The sequence below is a fragment of the Macrotis lagotis genome, chromosome 2 (assembly GCF_037893015.1).
Source record: "Macrotis lagotis isolate mMagLag1 chromosome 2, bilby.v1.9.chrom.fasta, whole genome shotgun sequence".
Lineage (NCBI taxonomy): Eukaryota > Metazoa > Chordata > Mammalia > Peramelemorphia > Peramelidae > Macrotis > Macrotis lagotis.
Window position 1 is genome coordinate 146460057 of NC_133659.1, and position 17124 is coordinate 146477180.

The 17124-nt window shown below is 35.9% G+C and overlaps 1 protein-coding gene across 1 annotated transcript in view; it reads right to left on the reverse strand.

Moving 5' to 3' along the window:
* Window positions 1-402: 402 nt before the first annotated feature.
* The window catches only part of EDARADD (EDAR associated via death domain), a 141379-nt gene continuing 124657 nt past the window's right edge, over window positions 403-17124 (reverse strand). The window contains exon 7 of the mRNA XM_074220917.1: window positions 403-7228. Coding sequence (XP_074077018.1) covers window positions 6849-7228 — 380 coding nt within the window. The 3' untranslated portion in view covers window positions 403-6848. The remainder of the gene's footprint in view (window positions 7229-17124) is intronic.

The following is a 17124-nucleotide window of genomic DNA, read 5'->3' on the forward strand; positions in this document are numbered from 1 at the left end:
CAATTTGTATTTATTTTACAAATAAGACTATATTTTGCTCTGACTATGAAGTATACCCCCAGTAGAATGTAAGCTTGAGGGCAAGAACTCTCAGGTTTCATCCCCAGGACCTAGCACAATGGCTGACACAATATTAATTGATCGACTGATTCCTACCTGTGTGATTAATAAATATTAGTTAATTGCCTGCTACCTTTGTGACCTTGGGCTAGTCTCAATCCCCCTTTGCTTCAGCTTCTTTTTGTGTAAAATGAGGAGTGACTTGGATGATTCTCCAGATATAAATCCAACTTCTATAGAAGAAATACCTATTGGGTGGTGATGGTGGTTAACTTTTACTTAACCTATGAGAACATCTATCTCTATATAGACTGTTTTTTTTTTAAAAGTCTTTATTTGTAAGAAAAATACAAAATAACAAAGGAGATCCATGATGAAGCCTCACATATAATCAAAAAGTACAGTATCAAGACCCACAACAGGAGAATACCACAAAAAGTGTCCATGGCTTAGAAGTTGAAGTCTTCTTTATCCACTGGGGAAATATCCTCCATGGATTCTCAGAGGGTGCTTGTCAAGTTAAAAGGAATAAACTTTGGTTCATGGATTGTATTTTTTTCTTTTACAAGATAATAAAAGACAACCTGGCTTAGCTCAGGAATTTGTGAAACACAGTCCCCTTTCAAATCACTAAAATAGTTGATAAAAACTTTGGTCTTTGATTATAGGACATGCCTTTCCACAAAGATTCTGTTCTCTTGGATCCAACCATGGCCAATTGGGCAGAAATCATGAACAACAGTGAAAAGATCTATTAACTTCTGTCACATGCTCACAAGAAGGTAGAAAACAGGGACCTGGCCTGCTGGGGCTGATTTCATAACCAGAGCCATTCAGTTCCAGCCAGGAATACTCAAAGCAGCCTAAGGACATGTAACACAAAATCTGGTAACATTTCTCTAAACATAGAAATATGACAGGAATGATGAGATGCCACCAGTGGTATGTGGCTTAAAAGGCAGAATCACAGGCAGAATCTACCTTGAAGGGTGGTTTCTGGGATTTTGATGAGTGTGTGTGTGTGTGTGTGTGTGTGTGTGTGTGTGTGTGTGTAATGTTCTGATTACAAAAAGGGAAAAACAGTTGTGATGTTGTCAAGCCATATGTCCATTTATTAAAAATGACCCTTTGTTAAGTGAAAAGTAGTTCAACAAATCACATCTGCATTCATAAGCTGAGCAAACAGACAATAAAACATCACCAAGGAAGAAGACTGTGGTGCATATATAAAAAATATTGATGCTTGAAACCAGAGAAAATTTCAAGTACCAAGATCAGTAAGAAGAACTAAAGAATGGGAGAGTAGAGGAAGAAGAAGGTAATTAACAGAAGTGAAATATTCTTTTCAACAGAGGTGGTAGTTTTTAGTAAAAACAAGGAATGCCTTACTCATCTACAAAGAAAGGTGAGCAGAAGAATTGGCTAGGTGTAAGCTATTAATAGCATATATAAATGTTAAAAAAAAAATCACATTTCTATATTCCATCCTAAAGACAGGTCAGAGAGGTTAGTAGTATTCATCCATGCCTAGTACCTTTTGATATGAAAAGTTACTCTTGGTCTCTGCACCATTTAACTGTATGGATTGCATCAAAGTAAGTTTGATTTACCTGAAAGAAGAAATACTTCACAAGCCCAAGATCTACACTAGAGAAACTTAATGGAATAAGACCAGGATGAAGGTCCTATTATCAATGGCCATTGAGTGCTTTTGCTTCTAGTTAACTACTATAAGAGCAGATGAGCCACATGTTGATGCTAAGAAAAGTAGGGTGACTTAGTGTTAGCTACATACTACTCAGAGATTCTGGGGACCAAAAATTATCTGCTGACTCATTAAGAGATACTCAAAAATTTCCTTAGGCTCCCAGTTTCTCCATATGTAAAATGTGGACACTGGCCCTCTTTCTAATTTATTATAGAGGTATTTCAGGAGGTCATTGGGTGATTCTTGTAAGAATTATAGAAGGTGGTCAAGTACATAAATAAAAGATGATTGGTGGTGGTAGTCTCATGGGTAAATTATTGATCCTGTATGGGTAAAGTGACTTTTTCTGTTAAAAAAAGGGAATTGGGCCATGATCTCTAAGGCCCCTTCTGGCTCTAAATCAGCAGCATATCAGACGTAAAACTTCCAATTTCATAGCTTTTGAATTCCAGGAGAGGGCAGTATCACATCAAAATTCATTATTATCTTGCCATTTTTAAAACTCTTAATCATCAGCTGTAATTACTGCTACCCTTGACTCACCATTTCTATTCTCCAATGAGATATACCAGTTTGATGCCCTTTTGTAAAACAAGTGAGAGGGAGAATTTGTATAGCGTAAAATGTACTTTCTTAAAGTATACTTCACCATAATCTTCCTTAGTTTTAGGGAGAGAATGGGAACTGCAATCAGATATGTCTTCTCTTTTCTTTTTCTTAGGCATGGAATGAGTCTAAATGACAACTGACTTTTGAAATCCCTAAATTAACTAAGAAGCAATACATTCCAGTCAAACTGAAGGCATGCTGCTTACTTTTGTATTTACAAAATGTACCACATATTACTGACATCAGAATCTCATTATAGAAACCTGCAAATGAAAATTTGATATAAAGGCCTTATCCAAAGAGCTTAACTTATTAAAGAACCAATAAGACCTAATACTAGAATAATTTAACCTATAAAGTGGTTACCCTACATGGACCCTGAGGATAGTATTAGATTGAAGAATCTTTTGGGGCTTGTACTAGACTTTTAAAAAATGAGAAATAATTTGATTAATTTACTCTGTAGTTATTTCTTATCATCCCATCCTCTTCTTCACTGAACTTTCTCTTTGTCTGAGCTTCTCCTGGTCCATAGAACCCTCCCCAAACATATTTGTAATATTGTAGTGACTACCTGATATAAAGAATAATTATTAAGTAGTTTAGGATTAGCACACATATTTGATTTGCCTATATTTTCAGGCTCAAATTACTTTTTGAATTAATAGAGCTATGTATGCAAAACTCAACCTACATTTAATTGTCTTGTGGCAGTAAACTTTTGATAGGTTCATACATTTAATTTCTGTCTTTAGCTAATATAGTAAAACATTGCCTCAAAAGGATCAGAGTATACCAGATTTTAGAACAATTGGGCAGAGAAAAATTTATATAGTGGTAAAGAGATGTCAGCTTCTATGTTTGCTATGGGAAGGAAAAGAACAAGAACTTATACATTTCATTAAATTGCTAGTAAAATAAGCAAATGGAAGATGAATTAGAGGAAGTTGTTGGTAGCAAGAATCTACCTCCTTTGGAAAAAGTGGTGCAAATGAGTGGGTTGTGCATTGTGGTCCATATCTCATTTAGGTTTCTGTGGGATTCCCCCTAATTCCTAAATGAAAAGATAAGAATATGGGGTGGCTAGGTGGCGCAGTGGATAAAGCACCGGCCCTGGAGTCAGGAGTACCTGGGTTTAAATCCGGTCTCAGACACTTAATTACCTAGCTGTGTGGCCTTGGGCAAGCCACTTAACCCCATTTGCCTTGCAAAAACCTAAAAAAAAAAAGATAAGAACAACTTTTGGTTTGCAGCTTGTTTAACTCAATTAAGGTTTCTGGCCTAACTTTAGAAAGGAAAGATAATCTAGATAAATAAAAATTGGGTCATTTCATGTTAGGTCTGTAAAATGACTTAATACAGGCCTTATCCAACTCATAAAGAAGCTTTGTATGTTACAAAAGTTCATTAATAAGTGGATTGTTTGGGACAGGGAACACATTTTCCCAGGGAAATGATATCCCATATGATTAATTCCTTTGTTAGTTTACAATTACCTCTAATGTACCTAAAAATATTATACAAATAGTACTGTACTATCTGTGTCATAACTAACAATTTATTGGCAGTATTTCTATGGGAAAATATACCACAGAGACTCCCCTTATTCCCAGTTGAAGCCCTGACAAGACATAGCTGAGATTCAGCCTTTTGACACAACTGCTAGTATTAGAGCCTGGGGCTCCCACAGCTCCCAGTCTATGATGATGACTCCTTCAAATATGGGTTTGAGGATGTCAATGGCTGAGAACCCACAGTAGTGACCATGATGAGTATATTCATCTTTTGCAGATCTGGCCACTAGGCCAAAGTGAGAACCTGGGAATGGGATGGGCTAAATGGGGGTCTAATGGCAGTCTAAAGTAATGAGGAAACGGGAAGGAAATCTGGAATAGTGAAGAGGGAAGGAAAATGCAACAGGGATGGCCATGTTAAGCTAGGTGATACAGTGGATGGAGCATTAGTCATAGAGACAAAGGGGACAGAAGTATGTTGAAAACTCAATACCTTAAGAGGGCTAAAGGAATGTAAGAGGCAATAAGAATCTAGCTTATGAATATTGGTACCTTGATCTACAATACTCATTATGCACCACTACATAACCACTTCCTTTTTAGGTCTATAATGAATATCACTTACAATTACATTTTCCTGCAAAAAAAACATAGGTAGAAGTATGAGAAAGCCCTATTTGGGCTAAATAGGCAACCAGAAGGGGAATCTTCACTGACATGTTCAGTGGGTTGTATCTACTCCACTGTCAATATTCAATAAAAATTCAAGTTTGTCAGTTCTTTTTAACAACTTAGTAAGCATCAAGATTTTTAAAAATATATTCCATTGTAAATTGCTTCAATCACATCTTTTATATCTAACCAGGGAAGAAAGTGAGTTGGGAATAATTCAGAATGGATCAGAAATTTTAGTAAATATTTCTTGTCTTTTATTATAATTATTATAAGGCATTACTAAAAAGAGTGTTGGTGGTAAATAGCTTTATTCTGTCACCTCTAAACTTTACTGATTTTTTTTACAGTACTTTAGAAAAGGTACTGTACTTTAGAAAAAGAAAAGGAATAAGTGTCAGCCTCAAGGTTTTGGATCCCTAATTCTTACTCATGACATTTATTTTTTTACCTTTTATTAATTAGGGATTTAGACTTAAAACCAGATATCAGGTTGAACTGCCCTTCAAATGCATTAAACTAAGAATTAAATACAAATATTAGATTTTTTAAAAAATAAACTAATTCTTCTCCCCCCCCCAACACATTATTACTGCCTAATTAATTCTGATCAGAGGAGAATTTGATTTATTGAGAAAAACATTGGCCTGGGAATCAGAGTATTTGGGGGTCTAATTTCTGTTTCCAGCATTAATATATCAGTGATCCAGGACAAATGATCTAATCTTCTTGGGGCTCAGGTTCCTTTTTTGTAAAGTGAAGAGGCAGCATGGTACAATGGAAAGATCAAAGAAAATATGTTTGACTTCCTATTGGGCTTGTGTTCCCCAAGGGCAATATGGGCACTTCACCTGAAGTTCTTTGTCTAAAGGTTGGACTAGGCTACCTCTCAGGGTCTTCTAGCTCTAAGATTCCATGTCTAGGTGACATTCATTTCTTTCTTGTGCTAATGTTCAGTGATTTGGTGAGAGGTGATGTCATCTTTTCCCACTAAGGGATCAAGAATAGATGAAAGAGGGCAGCTAGGTGGCACAGTGGATAGAGTATCAGCCCTGGAGTCAGGAGGATCTGGGTTCAAATTCTGACTCAGACATTCAATAATTGCCTAGCTGTGTGACCTTGGGCACCCCATTGCCTTAAATAAATACAATTAAAAATTAAAAAAAGAATAGATGATAGTTTGGGTAACTGGGCAGTCTTAACATAGCATCCATATAGATCAAATGTAGCTTCTATTTTTTTTTCTAAACCATCAAGCCAGAACATTGAAAAAATCTCTAAACTAAGCTGATAATTCACTAGATTGAATTCTTGGGTTCTCATTCCCACTTGTGGAGGTTTTGTTTCTTAGCTAAGTGCTTTTGTAGTGTTGCTGGGGCTTGTCTTAGCTGTTTCAAATGATGCTATGTTTCCATGAGAGGTCAGTGGATTCATATTGAACTCTTAAAGGAACCTTAAAACCCTTCATGAGCAAAACTCTCAGTCTCAGTCTCATCTGGAAGATGCAAAACTGAGAGTCACATTAATTTAAAATCATTCATAGCTAATTGTTAAAGCATTTTGAAGGTTCTTTATGGAAAAATTCTACAACACAATTACCTAGAACTAGGTTCTTGCTCTAAGGTTTTTAACTCTAACCTTTTCAGTATTGTATTTTTAAAAAAATTTCTTTCTTTGAAAAGGTGAGCAAATAATATCTTTTGATTCCTGAAAGGACATAATGGTATTCAGTGGTTCCAGATGAGTATAGTAACTGAAGGCAACCTCAACATGATTGCAATATTCTAGTAACTGGGCCTTATAGTACCTTACAATGGAAAACAATAATGTATGATAAAACTGAACAATTGTTTAATGGTGTTTGGCCTCCAAGCAAATGGAAATCAAGGCTATTGATTAGACAGACATTATATATGATTCCTTTGGGGTCATAAACAGCTTTGGACCCTGGAAATTGTTCTTATAGTCTGTATCATTAAAGTCAATGGATAATCTGATTTTATGAAGGAACAAAAAGCATTCTGCTTATAGGGGTTGGCTACTAAATAAGTCTGCCTACAACTTTATTTTATCCTCCCAAAGTTCTGAATTCAAACATTAAATCAAACACACACATACACATTAATAACAACAAAAACCCAACAAAAAAACTTCTTGCAGAATCAAATGTCATCTTTTTTTTTTTGAGAGAGAGAGAAATCGATTCATGTCCTATTCTCTCCTCCATCCCAAGCTACAGTGGCTTTTAATGTCCAAAGAACCAATGGAATAAAGGAAGAAAACTTTTAAAAGTGACTGTGGTAGTCTCCATGGCCCCTCTTTGGCCATTCCTCTTCCACCCACCTCCGCAAGACTTTTTCCACATCAACTCTATGATAGAGCCTACAGAGCTCAATCAGCTGTTCCACAGTTTTGTGACTATTCCGGAGCAGGAATTCCAAGGTAGGACTCTGTTGTTTCTGTTCCAGAAAACACAATTCATCATAGTGCATTCCCCATTTGCTTGCAAAATTTCTCCAGTTTTTTACTGTTGGGTGACATGGATCCAGTTTTATTCTGATCACATCTAGCAAGTCCTCGTCATTGAGCATGTCACTGATGTTGGGGGCCTGGAGTGAGCATAAGGAACATGTGCAATTTTCTTGGCAAGAGTTGTTCTTTATTTCTGTAGGGGAGAAACATTATGTAACAGTAAGTCAACAAGAAAAACCACAAATAGGTCCCTTTTTTGAGACTGGTCTTCTCCATTTTGCTCAGGCTGGAATGGCAAAAAGGAGCTACTGATAGGCTGAGTCCATATGGTTCATCTAGAGAACTTTGATCTGCCCTATTTCTAACCTTATAATGGTTTATCCTTTATTAGACAGCCTGGTGTCCCCCTGCTCTCTGGAGCTCACCGCATTTGCGCTGGCCTCACCATATTTGCACTCTGCTCTCTACTCAACAAGAATCCCTAAGCTCAAGAGATTGATCAGCCTTAGTGTCTCTCTCTGTCTCTCTGTCTCTGTCTCTGTCTCTGTCTCTCTCTCTCTGATAGCAGGATTTAGGGGTTTGCCTCAACACACCTGTATGTCTCTTTTAGTTTTAATCCCATTATACTCTGAATTGTCAGCAGCTTTAGAATAAAAATGACATGGGATGGTCAAGGGAAGTGAATATTTCCAACTTTTTTTTAAACTAGATCAATGATTTCCTCAAAGTGAGGGAACTGCAGAGAGAAACTTCCTCTATCTAGAAGGGATTGTGTAGCTTCCTCATTTTATATAGAAGGAAATTGAGACCTGGAGAAATTAAAGGTCATACTGATAGCATGTATCAGAAGTGAAACTTGAACCCATTCCAAGACCAACTCTATTCATCATAGCATGCTGCCAGTAGAGAGCTATATATTATAGATAATGGATATTTAATAGAAATAGGTATATATACCACATTGGATATTATGACTACATATATATGCACATATATAATATGTATATGTATATGTGTCTCCTTTTACATAGGAATTTGCATTCCTCTACAATGAGGTTGCTAAATATACCCTCTGTTTTTGTACTGCTTGAGAGGTAAGAATGCTTTTTACTTTAAATATTATCATATTGAAAATTGGAAAATTATCATATCAAATTGAAAAAAGTATCATATTAAAAATATAAAAACTATTCTTAACTCTTAGGCAGTATAGAAAGGAGGCAAATGGCTCTAATCAGAGCTGACCCTTGTTCTACCTAAGGATCAATTGCTGTTCTAGTAATGAGAGTTTGCTAAAATAAACTAGCTACAATCCCCTTCCTTTTAAAGAACTTCAAAGAGCTTACTCCCTTCCTTGACAGAGAAGGCCAATCCTCTGTGACTCAAGAGATAGATACTCATTGGGAGTTGCTGTGACCAAACACCTTCTTCCCTTGGTGGCCACTCTGGCATTGAATTTCTTTGAACTTAGCTAGGCTGGTCCTCAGATGACAGAAGTATGATTGGTTTGCTGCTGAGTCTGTATGTAAAACCTTTTTAACTTGGTAGGACCTGCCTGTCAGATCTTGTACATTTACTGGCATAGCCTTCCAGGTTCAGTAGCAACTTCCATGGCACAATTAGGCATCAGAGGAGGACTCTGGCAGAAGAATCTCTTTCCTAGTCCTTTTATAACTTTTTCAGAATAACTAATAACATGCATTTGTGAGATAGTTGGATTGAGTTAGGAATTCCCAAAAGGGTTTTCTCTGAACAAAGATAAATTGCCCATCTGTGTATCAAAGTTACCCTCATTAGCACTATGCTCTACCCCATCTGAACTAACCAGCCCAGGCATGCACATAGCCCCACTCCTACCTACCCCATCCCCCTTCCAATTTTAAAGTCAAGCCTGACGGCTTTTAAATGCCAAACACAGTACTTTAGGGTGTAAATGATTGAAAAACCCTTAAACAGTTCTTTTAAAAACACACACACACATACAAACTTGAAAATCTACCCTGTACACATATTTGAAAATGAGTGATAATTGACAATGTCAGAATACTTATTTTTTTTTTAAATTATGGCCAACTTATCATGCTTCTGTGTTTTCTTCACCCATGGGGCTCTCTTTGAAGCTGAGCCAAAATCTTAGCTATGTACATGGGATGAGAATCAGGCTAAGAAAAAAAAAGAAGTCCAACAGCTGTAGATTCTTCTCCCAAGTTCTCATTAAATAAAAACAATTCTTCAGCTTGAGTTTTCTGAGCCAGTGTAGGATAGCATTCACATGTGAGAAGCTTTGTACATTTAAAGTGCATTTAAGTATCTTGCTGAGAGGAAAAAGGAAAATGAACTTGTTGGTAATAGTGGTTGGCTAACAACTAACTTTAGGTGTCTCCACATAACCATAGCAAAGAAGTTAATTCTGCCACAATGCTTCAAAATGTCTTCAAGACCCTACTTTGGTCAGGTTAGGATTGTGATCAACTCTAAAGGCATTAGCTTTGTCAATTTGAGTGGGGGCCACAAGGACCCTGGGTAGAATATCATATCTCATTCTGGCCTATCTAATTAAAAGAAATAGAAATTTCAAAGTGACATTATTTTATGATTCATCCCTGAAGCCTTGCTAGACCCCCTCTAAGACCCCTCCTTTCTATTCACAAAAGCATTTTGCCTTCTACTGCATTAGTGAACTTACATAGTGGCAAGAATGGGGCCTGGGCCTGTGATTCCATCAGAATAGGAAATTCCTGGAGTAGTTAGAACTGCTTCTAACAATGAAGGTCGGGCAGCTAAATGGTACAGTGGATAGAGCACCAGACCTGGAGTCAGGAGAACCCGAGTTCAAATATGAACTCAGACATTTAATAATGGTCTAGTTGTGTGATCTTGGGCAAGTCATTTAACCCTATTGCCTTAAATAAATAAAATTTAAAAAAAACAATGAAGGTCAGCACCCTCTTTGCTTGGTAGAAACTTAGAAGTTATGTGACTTGTCCAGATTCATAAACAGCATATGTTGATTTTCCTGGTTCTGAGGCCACTCTCCTTAACTCTATTCACGATGCCTCACCATCTCTCATATAATGTGTTACTTTACATTACTGTTATCTGATAATAAATACTATATATATAATATAAAATATTTCTCATGCCCTGATTAGACTGTAAATTCTCTGGGAATGGGAACCTGTTTAAAATTTGTACCTCTTGGGGCGGCTAGGTGATGCAGTGGATAGAGCACTAGCCCTGGAGCCAGGAGTACCTGAGTTCAAATGTGACCTCAGACACTTAATAATGACCTGTGTGGCCTTGGGCAAGCCACTTAACCCCACTGCCTTGCAAAAAAACCTAAGAAAAAATTTGTACCTCCTCCACTGCTTTGCAAGGATGGGTAACAGTCATAACAGTCATTTTCTGAGAAGGTTGGATATGTGTAAAAACACTTATTTGACTAGTTCTTGGATACCTAGGGAAGAGTTTGTTAAGAGAGAATTGGAAAATGGTGCTGTGGCACTTGATTCATATTAATTAGAATTGAAAAATAAAGATTGGAAAAAAAAGATGAGGAAAACCAATATCCAAAGATTAAGTAATTTAAGGAGAGAAGTCTTAGTAATGGTCTTCAAGGAAAATGGAATACATGGAAAATAACCTTTATCTTCCTGAAGGGCAGAGAGAGGAGACATATACTTCACCTATAATGTAAGAGACTAAAAATATGACAGAACTTACCAACAATGAGTTACTTAAGATCAAAATAAATTAGTAAGGGGCATTATCACATTTAATCTAGAATCCTTTAAAAGTAGCATTGATGTCCATCATTGCAAGATTATGTACAATGTTGTGTGAAAACTGGGGTAGGAGTTTTAAACAATCTCTCCTTGCTATATGCTTGTATGAGTCTATGCTACTTTGTTTTTATAGAAACAAAGAAAAGTCAAGGAAAAGAATAGTCATTTATTAAAGTGTCAGTAGAACTAATTTAAAACTTCAGTTTGTAAGATAATTTCATTTCTCTTAGTCACTGGTGAGAACATGCATTAATTTCAGTTTATAAGGGCCTGATGTGCCAAAAGTGATTGTGGGTTTTGTTTTGTTCTTTGTACTTCAATAACTAAATTGACAAACCAGTTAGTATATTGGAATTCACTTGAGTTGGCAACATTGGTGAATTTAAAACAGTTCGTGAGAGTCATAGACTATAATTAGCCCCTCTAAGGGGTGTGGGTGGTGGAACTTGTTTTATCTACCAAATACATTTTGTCCTGCCTTATTTTAAAAACCTATCATGTAAAGCTACACATGAAAGGATAGAAGGGGGAGGAGAGATCTGGAAATAAAATCCAAGTTAATCAACAGTTTTAATAAATGTTAATATTATTGGACAATTGTCTAAAGCCAGGTGAAATTTTATTAGCATGTTGAAAATGTACTTATTAATTATTTGTTGACTATGATTTCTACCTTTCTTAAGTGATAGGGTAGATTCATTATTATTGCTTAAAGAAATATTAGAACCTAAAGGAAAGATGATGATGAGAGTAAAGGTATTGAGCTTAATAATACATAATCAGAAATATTTTTGGAAAATAACAGAGAATTCTTTGAAGGGGTAAATTTAGATTGAAAGCTGTAGGTGCTCTTTGAATTTTTTTTAAGTTGGTGTTAAAGGAATGAGGCTACTAATGTTCAAAATGTCACCTGGATTCTATAATGACAACCATATAAATAGGGTGCCCTCCCTATTGTCTAGCTTTACTATTGCTTAGTGCTGCACTATTTTGAATTTTGAAGCTAAAAGCAAGAATGAGTCCTACCATTCATACATTTGGCAGGGAATTCATTAATTCAACCCTTATTAAGTACTTGAATTGAGGATCTTATTAAGTATTGAAGATAGGATAGACATTTCTCATAACAAATCAAAGCTCTGAGAAAATCCAGTATCTGTAAGTGACTCTAGTTTGAGGATATTTAGGAATATAAAGAACTATAAAGAGTAGAAAGAGAATATTGAGCATAGCATTGTAGGCAATCTGTGATACAGCAGCTAGATTGTACAGTGAATAAAGTTCTGAACCTGAAGCCTGGAAGATTCATCATCCTGAGTTCAAGTCTATTGTCAGATACTTACTAGCTGTGTGACCCAAGGCAAATCATAATTAACCTTGTTTGCTTCAGTTTCTACATCTATAAAATGAGCTGGAGAAGGAAATGGCACACCACTCCAGTATCTTTGCCAAGAAAACCCCAAATGGGCCACAAAGAGTTACAATAGTTACAACAAATCTATCATAAAAAGAGATTTTCAGAAAGTCTCTAAGCTAAGGTTGAATGGCTTGCTGAAGGACAGTTAAGTAGGTAAACCATGAAGGGCTATTATATGCCTGTTACTTAGTTGAGAGAAAGAAATGTCTTGAATTTTTTACATTTGGAAAGTCTGCCTGTGCCATCTGTCTATTTAAACCAAGTTCAAGAGGAGTCATTTGAATGTTGTAAGATTTTACATAAAGATCATATTGTCCCTTGAGGGGTATACACACCCAAGCATGGTAGAAATCTTCATAAAATTAAACACTGGAAACATCATGCATGTACCTTGAGGAGCAGGGTGGAGTAAGGTATTAAGTATTGGATTTGAGTTATTTGGATCTGATTTTGAATCCTGTCTTAGATATTTAACTAGCTTTATGGTCTTGGGAAAGTTATTTAACTTTTTTGGGTCTCATTTTCCTAATAGCTAAAATAAGGGGGGGTGGCTGGTCATGATAAACTCAAAGGACCCTGACAGCCAACTTTTGGTTTTTTTGGAAGCCAGATAAATTATAGGTTTTGACTAGTTAAGCTCACTTAAAATGGAACTGTGTTTTGTGACACTCTGTAGAAAGAGAAGACTGACAAATTTTAAATTTCATTGTAGTTGCCAGAGGAGGCAGACTTTGTTATAGCTTTCCTTCCCTCTCTATCCACTATACTGTAATCTGCTTTAGGTCAAGAAATATCTTGCTTGCTTTTATTTGCATCATTAATGCTTAGTACAGTGTCTGATACATAGTAAACACTTAAGAAGTTCTTTCATATCTCTCTCTCTCTCTCAACCTCTTCTTTTTTACTCTCATCCATTTTAGAAAATACCCAATGAGAATCAATTTTCATGGAGTTTTAAATGAAAGGAACAAGACCATATATAACATACACACACACACACACACACACACACACACACACACACACAAGGAGGGAACTCCCTTAAGAGAAAAATTTTCTCTATCAATGCAAATGGACCCCTTTGCTGCAGATGAAAGTCTTAATGAATGACCTCAAATATGGAGAGATTCAATAACTTGCCCAAGGTCACACAGCTCATATGTATTGGGGGGATCCTTTATACCAGACCATTCTGATGCTAAGGCCAGTTCTCTATGCCTGTGGTGTACCACACTTCCTGAATTGAAGCAACATAGAGTATACAGTTCATTTTTTTTTTTTTAAAGAGAGAGACAGGAGAAGGGAAAAAAAGGTGAAATAAGAAAGTTGCAGGTCTCTAGTCAATATCACAAAAAGTTCTCTCCAGCAAACTTTGATTAGAAACTCTTGAGCCTATTTACAGTGTTTCTGTCCTTGCTTAGTTCAATTGCTAATGAGAACTCTAAGGTAATAGTCATTTTCTTAGATAGCATGAGACTTGGAAGGCCTTCTAGAAAGCATGTATCTATCAAAATGGCATGGTTATTTGCTTTGAAAAGGATGTCATCTTTTATTATTTAGAATATTACTTTAAAATGGCATTTTGGAATTACAATGACTTGAGCTATCATACTTGTACTTTTCAAATAAAAAAAAATCTGAACAACTATATGAGCATGGAAGATATTTCCTAATGCTCACATAATTCAGAAAATTGCTGAATGTATTATTTTTTAGGTTCTGTTTTGGTGGAAATTTACAACGTTATGAGGGATTCAGGCTCCAAATATGCATGCAGTTAGAAGCAACTAGTAAGGTTTAAAACTAGGCTACATCTAGCTTTATTTTATTTTATTTTTTGGCTTGCAGACTCTAAAATACTGGTCAATTAACAGTTAATTGGGCATTTTAACAAGACTCAGAAATCACAAAGGTCATTATTAATTGTGTCTAGAAAATGGCTGCAATCAGGATGTTGGCAGTGGATCACAGATTAAGTTAATAGATCTACTTGCAGGTGAGATGCGCTTTTATCTTGCATGTCCTGGCTGCTAAAGAACTATTACCATGTGGGTGTTTCCCAGAATTTTATGGAGACATTGAAGCAAATTGTTAGATCTCAAATCACTACTAGTGATGTTCCCAGGTTAACTGAGGCTGGAGGTGAGATATCTGATAACTTTAAAAAAATGTAGTTAGCATTTAGTATTTTTATATTAAACAGTCAAAGTCTATGAGAAAAATGTTCCTTTAGCATATACTGAAAAAAAAAGATGTAGTTAGCATTTTTACATTGGGGACTTTGGAGACTGGTCAAAGCCTATGGATATGTATGACCTATATCGGATCGTTTGCTGTGTTGGAAAGGAAAGAAAGAAGGAAGGAGGGAGAAAAATTTGGAACTCAAAATCTTACAGAGGTGAATGTTGAAAGCTCTTTTTATATGTAATTAGAAAAAAAAAATACGATTATTTAAAAAATCAAAGCCTATGCATGAGAAAATATTTCTTTATCATATGTAAATGATTTTAAATTCTAAAGTATTTGTGAACTGTAATGTATCTGTGTGACAAAGCTGGGTTAACCATTTTTCCATTACGGATGTGCAAATGCACAGCTCTTTTCTGTGTGGTTTTTCAATGTGGTTGGTAGCAAAAGTATTTAAATACCACTTCAGGGTTTTGACAAATTAACTGTCCAGTCATGTGTGCACATACAACAGATATAATCACTACAGTGAGAGCTGGAAGGTGATAAAAAATTATTCTTACTTTAATCTCAAACTAGCAACAAGAGGCCAGTTTGGTATATTTATGAAAGGATATGGAGAAGAAAGACACAGAATGGGCTAGCATGGACAGACTACAGTCTGCATCATTGGAGAGAATACCCATATTGGTGAGATAAGAGAAGATTCATTTTTATCCAGAAGAAACTAGTTTAGAGTTTCTGGTAGGTTTTCTCCTTCCTGAAATATTCTTCCTAGATGACATCAATTTGGAGGCTGTGGTCCCTAATACTATAAACTACTGCTAATGAATTATCTCAGTTTTGATCAATTGAGTTGTTTTGTGTCTTGTTTTGCTTCTTGGTGAAGGGCTGTCTATTTTTATCCATCTCAGGAATGAGAAATGTTTGTAGAGAGATATGGAACAGTGTAATTCAAGTAGATTGTTCTCTACTGGAAGAAAGCTTAAATAAAAATATAAGGCATTATTAGCTTAATAATGTCCATGACTTCCATAATTGTGTTTAATAAATTTTTCTTGAATCGCATAATTTTTTTCTCACTATGGCAATATCTCACTTTTCTGTCAGGAAGGTTGTAAATATCACAATTAACTAAAATAACCAGATAATTGAATCTTATCCCTTTACATAAAAACATAAGAACAATTAATTATTTTCAATGGAAATGTTTTAAAGGTACATCATATCAATGATCAATCAGTGTTGGAAGGGATGTGGGAAATCTGAGTCACTAAAACACTGGGGTTTTTTTAAAGATTTTATTTACTTTGAGTTTTACAGTTTTCCTCCTAATCTTACTTCCCTCCTCTCACCACCCAAAGAAGGCAATTTGCCAGTCTTTACATTGTTTCCATAGTATACATTGATCCAAATTGAATGTGATTAGAGAGAAATCATATCCTTAAGGAAGAAACATAAAGTAAAAGAGACAGCAAGATCAGACAATAAGATATCATTTTTTTCTAAATTAAAGGTAATAGTCCTTGGTCTTTGTTCAAAGTCCACAATTCTTTTATTCTCCATCACAGATAGCCAAAAATTGTCCCTGGTTGTTACACTGGTGGAACAAACAAGTCCATCAAGGTTGATCATCTCCCCCATGTTACTGTTAGGATGTACAATGTTTTTCTGGTTCTGCTCATCTCGCTCAGCATCAGTTCATGCAAATCCTTCCAGGCTTCCCTGAATTCCCACCCTCCTGGTTTCTAATAGAATAATAGTGTTCCATGACATACATATACCACAGTTTGTTGAGTCATTTCCCAATTGAAGGACATTCCCTTAATTTCCAATTCTTTGCCATCACAAACAGGGCTGCTATGAATATTTTTGTGCAAGTGATGTTTTTACCCTTTTCCATAATCTTTTCAGGGTATAGGCCCAGTAGTGGTATTGCTGGATCAAAGGGTATACACATTTTTGTTGCCCTTTGGGCATAATTCCAAATTGCTCTCCAGAAAGGCTGGATGAGTTCACAGCTCCACCAACAATGTATTAGCAAAATGTGTTATATGTATGTCATGGAACACTATTATTCTATTAGAAACCAGGAGGGTGGGAATTCAGGGAAGCCTGGAAGGATTTGCATGAACTGATGCTGAGCGAGATGAGCAGAACCAGAAAAACATTGTACACCCTAACAGCAACATGGGGGTGATGATCAACCTTGATGGACTTGCTCATTCCACCAGTGCAACAACCAGGGAAAATTTTTGTCTATCTGCGATGGAGAATACCATCTGTATCCAGAGAAAGAACTGTGGACTTTTTCTTCCTTAAGGATATAATTTCTCTCTCATCACATTCAACTGAGATCAATGTATACCATGGAAACAATGTAAAGACTAACAGAATGCCTTCTGTGGGGGGTAGGGGGAGGGAAACAAGAATGGGGGGGGATTGTAAAACTCAAAATAAATAAAATCTTTCTAAAAAAGTGCATCATATGTTTTAATATCTTTTAAGACAGAATATACTATGTGTATGTAAGAACTTGGATCAATTATTTCTTTTACTAATCTCCAAAATGTTGGAGAGGGACTAGATGATTGCTAAGGTATAAAATCTAGGATGCTATGATAATTTGATCTCTTTTTTTAATATCTTAGAGTCAACAGTATGAATAACAGTTTTTGGTACTATCTGCCCTTACATCAC